The sequence below is a fragment of the Brienomyrus brachyistius genome, chromosome 18, assembly GCF_023856365.1.
Source record: "Brienomyrus brachyistius isolate T26 chromosome 18, BBRACH_0.4, whole genome shotgun sequence".
Classification (NCBI taxonomy): domain Eukaryota; kingdom Metazoa; phylum Chordata; class Actinopteri; order Osteoglossiformes; family Mormyridae; genus Brienomyrus; species Brienomyrus brachyistius.
The window spans coordinates 889,513-907,684 of record NC_064550.1 but is presented as its reverse complement, the minus strand read 5'-3'; the positions used below and the strand labels follow the sequence as shown (position 1 = coordinate 907,684).

At 46.7% G+C, this 18,172-nt stretch overlaps 2 protein-coding genes and 1 long non-coding RNA gene across 6 annotated transcripts; 2 read left to right on the top strand and 1 right to left on the bottom strand.

Moving 5' to 3' along the window:
- The first annotated feature begins 816 nt into the window (after positions 1 to 816).
- LOC125713223 (specifically androgen-regulated gene protein-like) lies at positions 817 to 9,651 on the top strand. 4 transcript variants are annotated; one of them, XM_048984195.1, is made up of 5 exons: positions 824 to 932; positions 5,316 to 5,425; positions 6,254 to 6,391; positions 7,477 to 7,642; positions 7,836 to 9,651. In XM_048984195.1, exons 3-5 carry the CDS (start codon positions 6,293 to 6,295, stop codon positions 9,092 to 9,094), a joined length of 1,524 nt encoding a protein of 507 aa, XP_048840152.1. In that variant the 5' UTR covers positions 824 to 932; positions 5,316 to 5,425; positions 6,254 to 6,292; the 3' UTR covers positions 9,095 to 9,651. The 4 variants fall into 4 exon arrangements, with proteins under 4 accessions (XP_048840150.1, XP_048840152.1, XP_048840151.1 ...); XM_048984194.1 differs by having other exon boundaries at positions 6,251 to 6,391; XM_048984193.1 differs by lacking the exon at positions 5,316 to 5,425 and having other exon boundaries at positions 817 to 932; positions 6,251 to 6,391.
- Positions 9,652 to 11,789: 2,138 nt separating this feature from the next.
- Positions 11,790 to 12,087, bottom strand: LOC125713225 (uncharacterized). Its single transcript, XR_007383518.1, has 3 exons — positions 12,035 to 12,087; positions 11,907 to 12,002; positions 11,790 to 11,864 (listed from the first exon to the last, which is right to left on the bottom strand). It is a non-coding gene; the product is annotated as an uncharacterized LOC125713225 (long non-coding RNA).
- A 2,972-nt stretch (positions 12,088 to 15,059) lies between these two features.
- Positions 15,060 to 16,522, top strand: LOC125713224 (aggrecan core protein-like). Its single transcript, XM_048984196.1, has 2 exons — positions 15,060 to 15,126; positions 15,278 to 16,522. Exon 2 carries the CDS (start codon positions 15,440 to 15,442, stop codon positions 16,400 to 16,402), a length of 963 nt encoding a protein of 320 aa, XP_048840153.1. The 5' UTR covers positions 15,060 to 15,126; positions 15,278 to 15,439; the 3' UTR covers positions 16,403 to 16,522.
- Positions 16,523 to 18,172: the final 1,650 nt, after the last annotated feature.

Here is an 18,172-nt window from a genome sequence, read left to right as displayed (position 1 = left end):
CACTGTCAATGTCACTGTCACTGTCATTGTTACCAGGGCTGAACTGACCATCTGGTATACAGGGCACAGAGTATGCGGGCCAGCAAAATGTATTAAAAAGTTATTTGGACACCCCCTCGGCTAAACTTATTGCTTTATTGTGGTGGATCCCTCAACCCCCCCACAGTCCAAGGCCGTTTTGTAACCCCAGTTTAGCCCTGACTGCTACTATAGTTATACGTGATATATATTGTAGATTCAGAACAATTCAAAGTAACCAAATTAGTAGTACAAACACATATTTATATACACTATATGGACAAGTATTGGGACATCATAATCATTGATTTCAGATCCAATGCCACAGGTGTTTAAAATCAAGCACCTAGACATGCAGGCCGGTTTACAAACATCTGTGAAAGAATGGGTCGTTCTGAAGAGCTCAGTCAAGCATGGTTCTCAGAAATGATGTTACGGATGAATGGGCAAAAATTCCTACAGACACACCCCAAAATCTTGTGGAATGCCTTGCCAGAAGAGCGGCGGCTGTTATAGCTGCAAAAGGGGTGTCCGCCATATCACAAAAGTTCCTACAGGTGTAATGGCCAGGTGCCCCAATGCTTTTGTCCAAATAGCCCATATATGACAAGGCCATCAGAATATACAGAGCAGAAAATGTGGACCCGACTCTCGCGTGGTTGCGCTGACTCTTTAAAATGCCTTTTAAAATGTCGGGAAGGTCCTGTGGGTGGAATCCGCGGGTTAAACTCGAGAGAAGGAGGGGAGAGAAGGGCGGGAGCTGCCGATCTCCACCTGCAGGGCAGACGGGGGAGCGAAAGGGCCGGCCGGGGCGGAGCTATGAGGCGGAGGGAGCGGCTACGGTCCGGCAGCCTGGTTGCGGATGCGCAATAGGCGCAGGAAAGGCGAAGCGGCCGGTCACCTGCTCCGTAAAGGTAAATGTATACAGCACTTTGTCCGATGCATATAATGACATCACTGGCCACGTTCTGGTTTGAGTCACTTTTTACCTATGCTTGGTTTTCCTACGTGCGTTACAGATTAGTATTTGTGTTGATAGTATACGTATTTCTGTGTGTAATACAATCATTTAACCTGCTTAGTGTGAGACGACAGCCATCCCTCGGACTCTCGATTAAATCTGACAAGGGGAGAGGGGGGTCCCCACGAGAAAGTTTGCCTAGCACGGGATACTAAATGTTTAGGGAAGGGGCTTAAGCTAATTTGTATATACAAGGTAGAGAGCCGCATATGTTTTCCGTGTTCGATTAAAAGTGAACAAACTTCTTACTCTGAAACATTTAAACAGGTTGCAAATCTTACCTGACTTAATACTGTTTTTGTTTTCGAGTCCCAGTGGCAAAGTGATCTTCACGGGAGTAACATGTTAACCGGAGTTGTTTAATCATTATCTACAGTTATTTGATAATAGTGATTTCTGTATGAGAGCTAGAGCTGTGGTGATTAATATGAAGAAAACATATTAACAAAATATTCACCCATACATCCATCTTCCAGTCGTTAATCCAGTACAGGATCACATTTTAAACCTTCGTCCTGTGTTAACTTTCTGTATGCATCTCTTATGTTAGACGGGTCGGTGCCGACCAGTGTTTAAATCAGCCATAAAGTACCCTCAGACAATTATTTATCATCTAATTTGTTTCTTACCTCTTGGTTACCTTGTTAGGCTTCTTTATCCATGAAAAGATTTGTTTTCATATTTTTAGTGTGGCTTTCTGGGCCTTTCTTTTGACAGCAAACCTCTCGTTTTCAATAAAAAATAATGGTAAAATAAGCCTCGAGTGAATTAAATAAATAAACTGAATTAGTCTTATCTTGCCTTACATGTCTGGGCATGCCTTGCTTAGTGATTTTTTAAATGTACTAATAAAAAAAAAAGATTTTCCTGATGCAGTACACAAATGTATGTGGCGCTTTTATGCATTTAAAAATTACAAACGGGTCGGTGCCGACCCGAACACCATAGGAAGGGTAAGTTAAATTAAAAAAAGCCTTTCATTAGTTTTGCAGGTGGTACTCTGCGTGTTACGCTTACAAAGAATTACTATATGCTTTTAAGACATTGTGATAATTCAGGAAAATTTGTTTTATGTTGCAACGTACGTTTTCATAATTTCACCCCATGGAGTTTACCGTTTTTATCGATTTTGTTATTTTATTGAAAGAGATGTTATATTGTTCTGTACGTTTTGTACTATATGGATAGTCAAACCAAAAGTTGGTGCTCCTCGGTGGGATTACACTCTTCACAGATACCGATTTTAGAGGGTTGCATTGTCATACTTCTGCAGACGCGATGCGATTGAACTGCTCAAGGGAAACTCGACCCTTTAGTTTAATGGGATGTCTCGGCGGGCAGTTAACCTCAGTATTCATTCTTTATCTGATCGGGTCAGTACATTAACATCGCGAATAAAATATATTCAGCATAATGAGATGTTTCTTTTAACTTTACACAACGCAGCTTTTCATATGCTGTGCAACGAATGTAATTTTTAGTAATAATCTGTCGGAAGCATGTTAGGATTTCACTTCCAGGGATGGGAGTTGAAATCCCAACATTATTTCTGTGTATGCAGTTAGGGGTACCGGGGTTTGCTTGAGTGCCAATTAGTGTTTTTATGTCCAATTACGATCCGCGGACTTTCACCACCTGTCCTGTGGTTCATTTAATGGGTTAATTGGATTTTGCCAGCACAGAAGTGCTCACAGGTATAGAAATGGTATGAGTGAGTTTATTAATCCCGAAGGAAACTGCAGGTTTACAGTAGTACAACACACATTTAGACAGTTATGCATTAATAAACAGTAACAATGTTTATTGTTACAAAGAATGTTACAGAAAGTATCACACATGAAGTGTGTGTGTGTAAGTCTGCAGGATGTCGCATTTTTGCTTGCCTGTCTGTGCACGTGAACGGAGGAGGGTGATTCCAGCCGAGTCACGGGGTTAAACAGTGCCGCGCGAAATATTTTGTATTCATAAATCAGCAAATAGTGCGCATATTTAGCAACCCTGATTCTGTTTGGATTATATAGGTGAAGAATGAAAAGGCGGCCATTATAAGTGTGTGTTTGTTCATGTACACATTGACAGAATAGTTGCGCAACGAAGTTCGTCGATCCGTCAATGATTAGCCATTCCTGTGGGCCGAGCCGGTATGAAGTACCGTGTTTTTCCTCTGTCCGCACTTCTCAGCACAATCTGACTTCGTCATACCTGCCTAAACGGGGGAAGCAGGTTAAACCGAACGCGGTTTAAAAATAAAATTCAGACAGCAAAATAACATTCCTGCCAGAATGACGTATGTGGGCGTCGGCCCTGTGCTGGGGGCGGGGCTTCTCGCTGCCTGTCTTTGGCGCCAACTCACATTTGAAGTGCTGAAAAGACTCGGCTAGGTGAACTTCTGTGCTTCTGCGTGTAACTGGATGTGTTATAATTGTGTAAAGTCGTGGCTTTGTTCCCTGCCTGCTTCCCCCCCCCCCCCAAAAAAAACGCACATTTTAATATTTCGTTGGCTCGCCTTTAGCTTTGGTTATGGCGCACTTTCCTCAATGCATAGTTTCCACGTGCTTATGCAACATTGCCACATTTTTTCCATGAAGTTTTACATTAGTTTTTGTCAATCCCTTGTTTTGATAACAGGTAAATCGAACCACTCCGTAAAGTCTTCTTCAGCAAATCCCAAATACTTTCAATACTGTTAAGGTCAAGACTGTGTCGTAGCCAATTCATATGTGAAAATGATTCCTCATGCTCCCTGAACCGCTCTGACAGCTTGAGCCCGATGAATCTTGGCATTCTCGTCCTGGAATACGCCAATCCCATTAGGGAAGGAAAACTCCATTGATGGGATAACCTGGCCATTCAGGAGATTCAGGTACTCAGCTGACTTCACTTTAGTGCTGCATAACGCAGCTGAGCTGTAATAATGATCCAATCTTTTGCTCATCTAGTGAGCTGACTTTCCCTCAGTCCATGGATACAGAGAAGGTGCATAAATGTAGACTGAGAAAAGAGAACAGAATAATTATATGCTAATAAAGAGAGTGGCGTATATTGCAAAAGGGCATAATGGCAAGTAGATCACGCCGTCCAGAATGATTTGGAGGAAGATGAGAGATCCTGTGAGCCTGGGATGGTCGTGCTGCCGTACAGTACAGTATTTTCCCGTGTCGACTATCATGCGGCACGCAGTACATATTAGGTAGTATAGTGCTGTGGGGTGAAAGGTCACCCAAAATTATTTTTTTCATATATTTACTTAAAAAAAAAACTTTGGTTGTACGTGTGAGCTATTGTAAGTCTGGAACAGTCTGTAGAGTATAATGAAAGTGGATAATTTGCTGGCACATATTCCTGTGATGGAGCAGTTCAGCCTGATCCGCTGTTTTCCATTTTATCCGTGAGTTTCTCTGGGAATGCAGAACCAACATGGAAGCATCCAGGCTGTGAGTAAAGCTGGAGCTGGAACTATGATGACAGTTTTGTTCTTGTTTATACCACAAACACACGAAAACCGGTTAACAGACCGGAAGCAGAAGTTATTAGAGTCACAATGTAACAGTGGGCCTGCAGAATACACAGTGTTACACATGGGAGGGGGATTCAAGCCCACAACCCTGCAGGTGTGAAGCAGCACTAATGCCAGCTATATAACAGCAGGCAGTATAATTTAGATTGCTCGTATTATGCAGTCGACCATTAGAACACTCCGTCAGAGCCCCACGTGGTTTGACCTCCACCAGGGTTGAGACGGCATACCTGGACGAGGCGGAGGAGCTGTCTCTGTGGTGCCAGGCTAATAATTTGGACCTGGATAATTCTGAGAACAAGGAGATGGTCTTGGACTTCAGGAAGGAGCAGTAGAGGAAGTAAACAACTCTCAGGAATTTTGTGACTCTGGCTGAGAGGGTTAGCAGACACAAGTACAGTAGTAGGAGTAGACATGTCTGAGGACTGACATGGACAAGCCGCATGTCCACCTTGGTGCAGAGAGCTAGGCAGTAACTGTATCACCTGAGGCAGCTGAGGAAATTGAAAATGTCTACACAGGAAGAAAAAACCTCTACAGCATTACTGTGGAATCTGGGCTTTCCGGCAGAATCTCTGCCTGATATGGCAGCTGCCGGTCCGAGGACCACAGAGCCCCACAGAGAGTGATGCGATGCAGCGAGAGAATCACCAGGATAAAACCACCCACCCTGCAGGACATCGACATCCAGCGATGTAGGTCCAGGGCATTAAGTATCATCAGAGACACTCACCACCCCTGCTGTAAACTGTCCTGCAGCTACACACAGGCAGGCGTCTCCAGAGCCTTATGGGCGGGACTGAGAGACTGCGGAGAAGCTTCTACCCCCAGGCCATTAGGATCATTAACACCACCAATTACTAACTAAAGTAAGATATAACTGCAGTCTGCGCTTTAACCATTTTCTCATATTTTCACACAACTTTTATCTCTATTTCTATATACTTTTAATATATATCTCTGTATTTTCAATAATTTATGTTATCCTTCTGCTTTGTTTATTGCACAGTCTGGAGTAGCAGCAATTTCATTTTACCGCTGGTGTACCACTGAGGTCATGCATGTGACAAAGAAAAATCTTGATCTCTAATCACCGAGTAAAACACAGGAGGGGCTGTTAACATTAGTGCTGGGGGGCACAAGGCCTCATAACCCACTGGCATAGGGGGCAGGAGGGCCAAGATGGGTTAGCTGTGGCCGGTTAGCTGGTTTACCGAGCAGAACCGGCAGCGGCTGACGTTACGAGATACTGTCACCCAATTGGTTTGCTTGGTCTGTGCCCCTGCTCTGTGTTTGGGGGGGTTATGCATGTTTGTTAATTTGTGTGTGTCCTGCGCTGGCCTGGAACCCCATCCAGGGTGTCCCTGCCTTGTGTTTCCCAGGAAAGGCTCCAGACTCACCGAGACCCTGTATTGAGTAAGTGGTCATGGAAGATGGATGGATGATTTTCATTATATTTCTAATATATGGCAGATTTTTTTTGAGGAAGCAGGGTCAGAGCTCAGGGCCTTGCTCAGGGACCCAACAGTGAAACCACTGTGCCAACCCTGGGATTTGATCCAGTGAACTTCTGATTGCAGTGTTGTAACCCACAGAACCACACACCACGGAAGAACTGTCCTAACTTTAGAGCAGTGACTAGTGTGTTTTTTTGTATTACTCTGTGATCTAAGACTATCCCTCCCCCACACCAGCAGAGGGCGCCGGGAGTGCCGCCACACCCTTCTTCTGGTGTGATGCCAAAGAGTGCCGCGTGGCCAGGCAGCATGACTGTGGAACGCATCCCCAGCTCACCTGGCAGCTGTGACAGTGCGGTCAGCCTCGGCCCTGCCATTGTAAGTGGCAAGTCTTCTGCTAACCGTCCTCTCCGTCCAAATTCATTTCACCCTTTAGTGAGACCCACACTTCAGCCTCGCAAAACACAGCCGCACTTATTGCAGCCGTCAGAAACGCTCTCGGAAAACACCATTCAGACCACTTGTGCTTTGAGTGACCTCAGCCAAAGCGAAAATAGATGGAGCTTGCTAGATTAGTAGACCGTAAATTTTATTTCAACGGTTAATTTAGGAGGAATTGCTGGCTGCACAGAATGTGCTTTTTTTGTGTTTGTTTCACTTGGCAGACGGTTTTATAGTGACGTGCTTTTAGGGTTTTAAGATACAAGTTTGCTATACAAATTACACTGGTCCTAAACTCAAGAGCAGGTTTTAGTGATGGCTGTATTTTAAGCACATGAGACATATCAAACCTCGGGCTCTATTTAAATTTAGTTCAATAAATTTTTTTGTGTGGTTTCTTTCATATGGGTCTTGGGTAAATATGTAGCTGGGTCGACTTACTTTGCCAGGTCATTAAACATTGTTTTGCTCAGCATGGTGTGACAGGGTTGGAGGGCAGAGGCAGGCCGGTGAAGGTGAACCTTCGTCCCAGGCGGAGCCGCGGTGGGATATTCAAAAAGACGCATGTTGGGACTGTGAGCACTTTGTAGTTTGAGGGGCGAAAATCCTCAGAGATCTGATGTGATCTTGCCAGTGCTGAGGCAGCTGCAATCTGCCTCTGAATGGCACCCGTGTCTAGATTGTCATTCCACCGGTTTCATATTCCTTTGATACCCATGGCCACCGTCTGCCAAGCAGCTTATAGTTTTCCCAAATCACCTTTTCTGCTCTGAAGCTTCCATTTCAACTTAGAACTAGCAGGGGAATAACTGATGATCCAATCAGCACAGGATATCGTGTTTTCTTTTAAAAACTGGTTAGTCACTATGATGCTGTATCAAAACAGAACAGTAATCATGGTCATCCTACATGGTCCCGCATCATAGCTTCCACGACTGGTCACAGCGCCGGCTTTCCGGTGTTTCTAGAAGCAGGTCTTCCACCCCCGCTAACCGCCACTGGCCCGTGTGTCTATACCATAGAGCAATGGCAGTCTGGAGGACCTGTCTGCGGCGGAGAGGGAATGCCTTATGTTCCTGGAAGAGACCATCGAATCCCTAGAGGCTGAGGAGGATCACGCCTCGTCCAGTATTACGGATAGCTCGAAGTTCGAGATACCGGCAATGTCTTGGAGTTTGGACCCACCCGGTACAGAGCACCTCCATGTTTTCTAAAGTCTGAAGACCACTGGTTTTGTCAGGAAACTAATACTAACTATTAAAATTGAGGATCAGTAACCGAAACCTGACATTATTTTCTTTGTTTGTTAAAGATTGAGAAGAATCTACCAGGTAAATTCCAAGGTATTATCTGTGTATTTGATTTACGCTTCATGTTCCAGAATGGGAAGGCGACGGGGGTACAGATCTGCAAGAACTACGAGACCCCCTCCCCCCTGCCACGAACATGGAACACGGTGACCGCACCATTCAGTCTGAAGATCCTGGAGTAGACGTCTCACCGCTGAAAGCGACGCAATTAAACACAGAACTGCCCGACCAACCAAGGTCCACCACAGAAAGCCAGAACCATGAAGGTCAAGATAGTGTCCCACCTGAAGTCAGCCTGGAGTTGATCCCACCTCCGTTAGACTTCAGGGACGACCCATTGGAGCAGAAAGATCCAGTCATCATGGGTCCACTTTCCCACAATGACCTTCAGGAACTGCAAAAGCGAGCCAGTCTCAAGAAATCGCCTCCTGTATCTCCTGACCCCAAGGGGAAACCTCTTCCTGAACATACCCTCAATGTTGCCGTGCCGTCTTCTCCTACTGAGGTTGTACCCATGCATGAGCTCGGTGAACAGAAGAGCAGCCCACCCATGGTGGCCCCCAAGCCCAAGAAGCTGCCTTCCAACATCATCCTGAAGAGCCACAAGACACCAGGGCCCAGCCAAGACTCTGCAACTCCAACAAACTGCATAACTACTTCCCCCAGCGAGAGGGTGCTGATGGACCCACAGAAGGTGAGGATGGAGGCCCTACGTAAAATTGGCCTCTTGAAGGCTGATGACGTTGAGTGTGGGGTCGCCCACAGTCCTGGCCACTCCCCTAAGTCTTACAGATTTTTCCAGCTCCCTACCCCACCCATCAGCCCTTCCTCCACCTTCTTGCAGTCGAGTGATGTTAACATTGTTCCAGAATCCGCCTCGACCTTCAAGGAGCTCCATGAAGCTAGAGACAGACCAGCTCTTCCAGGGGGGCATCAAGAGCAGGTCAACAAGCCTGTGAACTTTCCTGGGGTCAAATCTGCATCCTTTGAGCGAAGCCCTTTCAGGCATCAGGCCGGTCGTGCCTCCTTTGGCAGCCATCAGGGCCCCTCCAAGGCTAATGGCAACGGCTCCCTGTCCTCCGAGCACAACTCAAGGCCTCGGCCCGCCTCTCTAGGCAACAGGCATGACTTAAAGGGCAACATTTCGCTGCCGAACACAGATGCTACGGCATCAGAAGTCAGGGACAGCGAGAAGGTGTCCCCCCAATACGTGCTGGGCCCCTCCAAGCTTCCGCGCTCGCAGGGTGTCAGTGTAGTGATCAGTCCCCACGGAGATGTGGGCGAGGCCCGCCGAGAGGCACTAAGGAAGCTGGGGTTGCTAAAGCACTGAGACTCCACTGCTCCTCAGGGAGCACCTCTGAGCTCAGGGCTGGAGCTCAGCCTCCCATTGGCTGGTTTATCCTACAAGAGTCACACAGGAGAAGGATGTGAGGAGAAGAAGATCATTCATCCCACTGCCAGCTTTAGTGTGTAATGTGCACCGCTTGGGACACAGATACGTAAATACCTGCTGTATATGGGATTGTTTGTGACAGATCAACCAGAGCAAATCTTTATTTTCATGCATATCTTAAATAGTATCACTGTCTTTAATGGCTGTAAGAAATCTGAATTTTAGTTTTTAGTGAAGCTGAGCAATGTAACATTTAATTTGTAATGTAAGGTATAACCGGTGGCCCTGTAATTAAGCATGAAGTTATGTAATGAGGTGCGGGGTGGACTATGATGTACCGTTGAGAGAGATCTTTCTTAGAATGTATTGCATTGCAAAGGTCTTGTTACAAGAGCTGACAGCGAGGGATACCATGTTACACTAAACCTTCCAGCTGTGTGTGTGAATATGTCTCATGTTAATGTGTACAGCTTAAATATGAAAGGCTCACAGTCCCTCAGTGTGTTGTGCCTGGCCTCATTGTGAAGGAACTGTTGTGATCGATTGTGGGAAATATTTATAATGAGGTATTTGGGCATTTGTTTGAGGAGGCTGTCTGGGTTCTGCTCTGCAGCCAGGAAATAACCTCAGACACGGTCAAAATCCCTGCTGATTCTCACCAAGTTTTCATGCTTGAGCAAAGTGATTTTCTGCAGGTGTATCTCGGAATGAGTCATCAGGGATACTTTGACGTATCTGCCAGCTTCAACAAGGACCAACTAAGATCTTCTTTTTACCTAATGCCATAATTCCATTTATCTGGCATTTTATAAGGAGGCTTGGTTGTCAAACATGTCACCTTTTGGGGTTTTTTTTGGTATATGCTATGACTTCTTCATGAAACTGGATAAGTCGTTGGATGATTAGCTTATTTTTAATATTTGTGAAATTAGTTTAGATTCTTATATAAAGGTCACTTTGTAACATTCTCCTCCACCTACCAAGCAGATGAAATTGAGAAAGGCTTGTATAACAAGCTTAGAGTGTGCTGGTGTTTCCTTTAAGTGTGATGTGGGTGTGGATGGAGCTGCAGATACAAGCCAAGTCTTCGGTTTATGGGAGCGCGCACACTGTAATGTCGTGAAGACTGTAGTCATAGGTGTCTAATGAAACTCCCAGCATAATCATTAAGGACAGACCGGGATGCTGTGTGGTATACAGGCCATCTGCTCACGTATGGAAGCTCCCATTATGAATCTTTCATGGATTTACCTGTGACTCGTCCCTCCGGAGCTGTGAAACTTGAGAAGCTGTAGACTTGCAGGCCAGGTGTGTCGCAAGGAGGTGATGTTGGTTTTCTGCTCAGACGCTCACCGCGTTATCTGATGTCGCAGGACTGGTCTGACCTGCTCTGGCTGGTGCCCAAAACTCTGTGGTATTTACATTAACTTCTCAGCAGAAATGACATTTGTGCAACAAAGTCGATCTTTCAGGCGTTAGCTAGTAACACCTACTCCAAGATACGTGAATTAGATTCATACATTTGCTTGTTTAGCCGACCCATTCATGCAAAGTGACACACACACATTACAGAAATCAGGTTCAGCCAGTGACTGAAGCAATTTGGGGTAAGGGACATTGCTCAGGGGCCAATCACTCTTCCAACCAAGTAAATGTCATGACAGTTGTTTGTAAATGTAATGACAGTTTGAGATCTTCTCAGGTAGCTTAGTCAGTTTCATTTCATTACAGCACCAGGAACACACCAGGAGAATGAATACATAAACTTCATCACTTAATGCACTACAGATCCAACACAATTACACACAAAAACAAAACGAAGTAATCAGTCTAGTTATTTAGATACATATGATTCAAAAAGGGACACATGGCCATGTAAAGATATATCTTTGTTCACCTGTCATATATGGAGGTACACTTGTGGTACACCTGCATTATATAGAAGTTCACCTGAGGTACACCTGTAGTATATGGAGGTACACCTGTGGTACACCTGCAGTATATGGAAGTTCACCTGTGGTACACCTGCATTATATAGAAGTTCACCTGAGGTACACCTGTAGTATATGGAGGTACACCTGTGGTACACCTGCAGTATATGGAGGTACACCTGTGGTACACCTGCAGTATATGGAAGTTCACCTGTGGTACACCTGCATTATATGGAAGTTCACCTGAGGTACACCTGTAGTATATAGAGGTACACCTGTGGTACACCTGCAGTAAATGGAGGTACATCTGTGGTACACCTGCAGTATATGGAGGTTCACCTGAGGTAGACCTGCAGTATATGGAAGTTCACCTGTGGTACACCTGCAGTATATGGAAGTTCACCTGAGGTACACCTGTAGTATATAGAGGTACACCTGTGGTACACCTGCAGTATATGGAGGTTCACCTGAGGTACACCTGTAGTATATGGAGGTTCACCTGAGGTACACCTGTAGTATATAGAGGTACACCTGTGGTACACCTGCAGTATATGGAGGTTCACCTGAGGTACACCTGCAATATATGGAGGTACATCTGTGGTACACCTGCATTATATGGAGGTACATCTGTAGTACACCTGCATTATATGGAGGTACACCTGTAGTATATGGAGGTACACCTGCAGTATATAGAGGTACACCTGTGGTACACCTGCATTATATGGAGGTACATCTGTGGTACACCTGCATTATATGGAGGTACATCTGTGGTACACCTGCATTATATGGAGGTACACCTGTAGTATATGGAGGTACACCTGCAGTATATAGAGGTATACCTGAGGTACACCTGCAGTATATAGAGGTACACCTGTGGTACACCTATAGTATATGGAGGTACATCTGTGGTACACCTATAGTATATGGAGGTACATCTGTGGTACACCTGCAGTATATGAGACTGAAGTACAGGAACCTGTTTTCTAATTCGCTTTAACTGTCTGAAACTCTTACTGTCAGGAAAGGAGACAAAAGCACCAAACACACCAAACACAGGCAAAATTTATGATCATATTCATAGTTTTTAAATGAGAGCTGAATACAACCATCATTCCAGTCCATCCCTGACAGAAACACGTTCCAGCTTAACATGGAGCCCATCTTAAGGACCTAGGGCTGGTCACGAAAACTGTGGTGCTACGTGCCGCACCAGTGCTGAACCATGAAACTTTCAGGTACTTAAAGCGCTGCCACTGTAGAGTGACACTTAATCACCCTCTTCGGGCTGTGTTCTGTCACGGTATCACATTCACACGCAATTTCAGGCTTTCATTCTGCAGAGAGCGCGTGCAGGACAAAGACTGCCTGCAGTGGAAAAGCCGCCATCTGTGTGAGGGTGTGAGCCTGTTTTCAAATGACGTTATAATATATTGTTTCTTTCTTGTCCCACCCGTTACTCAGTCTGCTTGTAATGCTCGTAATGTACCGTCTGCCTCGCTTGTACGTGGCATTGCACTAAAGCGTCCACATAATAATGCAAATGTAATGTGGATACTTTCGCAGTATTTCGGGAGTATTTTGGCTGCCGTACTCCTACTTTACGCTAGAGGGCAGTGCGGGTGCGCTTAGAAACCCGGTCCTTGCTAACGACGCCCTGAAGCGAAGATCGTTCTTTTGGCAATTACATTTTTTTAAGGATTATAAATGACATTATAAGCTTTTTCTTCACTTAACACGTGTTTTCGTTTAAGTGAGAATATAGTTCTGGTTAACGACCATGGGCTGTTCTTTTGTTTAACTGTGATAAAAGAGCGATATTTTATCTCTAATGTAGTATTCAGCACAGCTAAAAAGTGCACCCCGCATGGGCTAACCTATTAGTAGCAAAAGATTTCGGTCCTGTGATTAAATACATAATATAGCCACCCGTCTTGTAACTGCTCATCCTTGTCAGAGTTCCGCGGGGGCTGTAGCCCAAGGCTGGGGTACACCCTGAACGGGATGCCACAATCATACTTGGGGGAGTAATTTAAAGAGACCAGCGCACCAAATCGGTTAACTGGCGTTAACCTGCTTGGCACGCTGGATTGATCTCACAACCAGCTGACTAACCCAAAATGCAAATCACTGCTGTTTAATATCACTGTTACTAGCTCTTTATTTTATTTAGGGTGCATGCTCATACCTTAGCGGCTCTGAGGTCACATTGTTTTTAGCTTATTAGTCATTGAGAGTGACAAAACCAGAGGCTGCATTTTTATAAGCAGTCAAACTAGAATGATTAAAGGAAGTGATCTTGTTTGCATATTTAAAAATCACGCTTGGTATGTGTCTAGAGCGTTTATGAATCCTTTGGTTTGATAAAACACCATTTAAGTTTCTCTCTTTTTCTTTAAGTGTAGCACTTATTAAATCTGCATCTGCAAACAAGCTTTTGGAGGGACAGGAGTTCGGGCCTGTTTAGTCACCCGAGCTTTCCATGAGGGTAATCAGTGTTAGATATGACCCCTGCAGTCATCGGCATTTGATATCAGTGAGATTTACTGATGAATTACGCAGCTGCACACCAGGCTGCAAGACCTTTATTTTGTCTCTGAACACACTGGGCTGGAGAGCTGCCACACGGCACATAGCGTGTCGGCTGGTGTGTAACACCCCCAGGCTCAGCTCGTGGGCACCTCCTACAAAACCAGTGTGGCCCCAGGTCCCTTCGGCATAACTGGCCTTGCGGGGGATGTACCAGCACAAGGCATGTACCAACACAGGGGATGTACCAATACATGGGAGGTACCAAAATGTGGGATGTACCAACATGATGGATGTACCAACCTGGCCATGTACCTACATGTGGGATGTACAAACCCGGGGATGTACCAAGACATGGGATGTACAAACCCGGGGATGTACCAAGACATGGGATGTACCAACACATGGGATGTACAAACCCGGGGATGTACCAAGACATGGGATGTACCAACACGTGGGTGTAGCTAGAAATTTGGCACTCCCTGAAAAAATGCCATCTTGCCACTCCTCAGCCCAATTTTACATATAATATAAATTCAAGGGACCTTCTAAAGTTCTGGACCCCCTGGATCTGGCAGGGTATCCATGCCCTTGCTGCTCACCTGAATTGAAGCTGTTGGGTGTAACCAATATAAGGCTTAATGCTGGACCTACATGCTCATGGTTGGATAGCAGGGCGAAGAAGGTCTAGCTGACTGAAATGTCAGAGGGAAAAATACAACCTTTTGTTAGAATTTTACGAGAGCTTTACAACCCATAAAAACTATTTAATGAGGATTTGCTTCAGTATCCCTTTGATATAAAGTGGCAGGCTGTCAGGCAAGTTATGTCACAGAGCCGCAAGTGGGAGTGGTACCAAGCGGTCAAACTGATGCTCTCAGTTAGCAGAGCCATTACAGGTTGATTATAGGTTATAGGTAAGTCAGCAAATTAGCATGTTGTCATAATGAATATTTGCCACATAAGGGAAAGTGCCTTTCTGGTTTTTTCCCCTGGAAGGTGAGTCGGAGGAGCCTCTTGGACAGCTTTATGGCTCTTCTTCAGGCCTCGCCGCATTCGACCCGGCCGGCTGCTGTTCAGGCCTCGCCGCATTCGTCCTGGCCGGCTGCTGTTCAGGCCTCGCCGCATTCGTCCCGGCCGGCTGCTGTTCAGGCCTCGCCGCATTCGACCCGGCCGGCTGCTGTTCAGGCCTCGCCGCATTCGTCCCGGCCGGCTGCTGTTCAGGCCTCGCCGCATTCGACCCGGCCGGCTGCTGTTCAGGCCTCGCCGCATTCGTCCCGGCCGGCTGCTGTTCAGGCCTCGCCGCATTCGTCCCGGCCGGCTGCTGTTCAGGCCTCGCCGCATTCGACCCGGCCGGCTGCTGTTCAGGCCTCGCCGCATTCGTCCCGGCCGGCTGCTGTTCAGGCCTCGCCGCATTCGTCCCGGCCGGCTGCTGTTCAGGCCTCGCCGCATTCGTCCCGGCCGGCTGCTGTTCAGGCCTCGCCGCATTCGACCCGGCCGGCTGCTGTTCAGGTCTCACCGCATTTGTCCTGGCCAGCCCTTTCTTTATCCCCCTCCGCCGTACTTGCTATGGTATTTTCCTGCCCTGTCAAGACCCCCCCCACTGATTTGGCCCCTTTCAGAGCCTGACACTCTGCCTAACAATGACCAATTTGTCTTGCAGCCACAAAGAGTGAAGACGGTGACCCCGGAGGTGACTCTGGGATCGCGGCCAGGCCTGCCTTCATCATGAGAAAAGCGCCAGGACCCCTGGGTTGCAGGGGGGGGGGGGGGGCGAGACAAAAGAGACGCTCAGCACCAGTTGCACAGGAAATGGTTTGTTTTGATGGAGTGTGGCGGCCCCACTAAGACTCTGGTGTCAACAGAGCCCGGTACATTTCCCATCATCCTCGGCGGCAGCCCCATTAAATCTCTGCTGTCAACGGAGTCCAGTACATTTCCCATCATCCTCGGCGATGGCCCCACTAAGTTTTTGCTGTCAACAGAGTCTGGTACATTTCCCAGCATCCTCGGCGAAGGCCCCACTAAGCTTTTGCTGTCAACAGAGTCCGGTACATTTCCCATAATCCTTGGCGGCGGCCCCACTACGCCTCTGCTGTCAACAGAGTCCAGTATATATCCCATCATCTTTGAAGGCGGCCCCACTAAGCCTCTGCTGTCAACAGAGTATGGTACATTTCCCAGCATCCTCAGCGAAGGCCCCACTAAGCTTTTGCTGTCAACAGAGTCTGGTACATTTCCCAGCATCCTTGGCAGTGACCCCACTAAGCCTCTTCTGTCAACAGAGTCCGGTACATTTCCCATAATCCTTGGCGGTAGCCCAACTAGGCCTCTTCTGTCAACAGAGTCCGGTACATTTCCCATAATCCTTGGCGGGAGCCCCACTAGGCCTCTTCTGTCAACAGGGTCCGGTACATTTCCCATAATCCTTGGCGGCGGCCCCACTACGCCTCTGCTGTCAACAGAGTCCAGTATATATCCCATCATCTTTGACAGCGGCCCCACTAAGCCTCTGCTGTCAACAGAGTGCGGTACATTTCCCAGCATCCTCGGTGGTGGCCCCACTAAGCCTTTGCTGTCAACAGAGTCCGGTACATTTCCCATCATCCTCGGCGGCAGCCCCACTAAGCCTCTGCTGTCAACAGAGTCCGGTACATTTCCCAGCATCCTCGGCGGTGGCCCCACTAAGCCTTTGCTGTCAACAGAGTCTGGTACATTTCGCATCATCCTTGGTGGTGACCCAGACACTTGTTTCAGGTTTCTGAAACTTCTCACTGAAGGTGTGTGAAGGTCACACTGAATCCCTCATCGCTGTACCTAGGCCTGGAATGGCCTCCTTGCACTCCAGCCATTTTTCCAGGGTGGTGGTGGTGGGGGGGGGATGGGTTTGTGGCCTGGTGAAAATTGTCCAGCCCTCGCTGTGGCTCTTGCGTTGTACATTTCTCTGTCACTTTGGCTCTCTGATGTCTGTCGCAGATGCTCCTCTGAAGCCGCCTCTTTTTGTTGTGGCTTATGGGGTTAAGGGGCCGGTACAGACTGCGTGCTGGGGGGGGCTACCTCCTCCGCTCTCATCCTCTGCTATCTGTGAGACACTTAGAGAGGCAGCATATCAGAGCGTGTAACTCAAAACTCTCCAGAACGCCGTCGCTGATAAGATCCTGACCCACACAGAGCTGCTTTGGATTCTCAAACAAGCCCCCATCAATCTGAGGCAGCACTCCAGAGGGTCACTCTCTCTCTCTCTCTCTCTCTCTCTCTCTGTCTCCCCCTATTTCTCTCTCTCTCTCGTCAAGTATGTGCCCTTGCCTGACCTCTATCCCTCCAGGTCGCAGTGTCCTGATCCTTCAACCAGCCCATGTAGTACGCTGCTACTCTCAAAGCATCTCTTTTAACCCCCGTGTTGCCACTGCACGAAGCCAGTCTTAAAATGCTTAGTTTGGCTGCTATACATTTTAATAAATGTAGACGAATTAAGAGGCTACAAAAATGCTGTAATATATAATCTGCACACGTTAGTAGCCTTTTTGATGTATTTGCTGTTTTATTTAAGAGTATTAAAAGGATGTGCAGAGGTACTATGGTCATTTAGGCGTAGATCAGAGTATTATGGTCAATTTGCAATAAGATAATAAGTAGATTTAAGGCCGGGGAGACCCAGCGAGCTCGGCGTGCATCAGTGATTCACGCGAGTTGCTTTATTCCTCAGGATGGTCCAGACGCTCAGCAGATCATCTCCTTCACTGCGTTTGCACAGCAATTAAAAGCGCCTCTCTGCCCATGACGGAATGCAGGTCACCAGCAGCATACATTCATCTTTATGGTTCATTATAGGCAGTTTTAAGGCGATTATGGGCATTTTAGCTAATTCTGCGCTAAGGTTTAAATGACAGGGCTGAGAAGGTTGTGGGTTTTAAACCGACTGGTCCCGAAGTCCAAATCCTGCAGCTTAAAAAATGTGATGAAAATACGGAAAGTGTGGAAATTGGCACGGGTTACAGGCGTCAATGGATCATTATTTGGCTTTCTGTGATATAAATTTGTAATTCCTTATGCTTTGGGTGAGCCGTGCTGATCAGGTGTGCCTTTTATACACTAAACGCAGTAATCCGTGTCTAATTCCGCCGTGACTCAGTGTTTAAACACTTTGACGAGTTATGGAAAATCCCCAGTAAAACAAGTCGAGGCAGCAAGCTGTTTCATCTATTTGACCAACAAGAATAGAATGGCCCCCCAAATCACTAATCAACACACATTTTTCTTTTATAAACACTGACTTTCCCGTGATTCAGAAGTCGCGGTAACATGAGCGCACGCTGAAACATAATAGCTTAGTCTTTTAAAAACCGCATCACAGTCTGTAGCAGGGCCCAGTGATGAAAATTACAGGCAGATCAGCCTCCGATCTGCGAATGCGTCGCTGCGTCAGACAGACAGGCTGTTTTTGTTGCACCTCTGTGTGCTGGGATGCAGATTCTGTTTCTGAAATCCTTCGTGAAGTTATATGCTGCATGGAAAAACGTTGTCCCCACACGTGCCTGTGAACCCCTGTCTGAAGGGC

Bases quoted from the DNA above. Each gene is read 5' to 3' on its own strand.
- LOC125713223 (XM_048984193.1), top strand. From the start codon at position 6,293: ATGCCAAAGAGTGCCGCGTGGCCAGGCAGCATGACTGTGGAACGCATC. The intron at 6,392-7,476 runs GTAAGTGGCAAG...TCTATACCATAG, and splicing joins TCAGCCTCGGCCCTGCCATT to AGCAATGGCAGTCTGGAGGA. The intron at 7,643-7,835 runs GTACAGAGCACC...TTCATGTTCCAG, and splicing joins TTGGAGTTTGGACCCACCCG to AATGGGAAGGCGACGGGGGT.
- LOC125713224 (XM_048984196.1), top strand. From the start codon at position 15,440: ATGGAGTGTGGCGGCCCCACTAAGACTCTGGTGTCAACAGAGCCCGGT.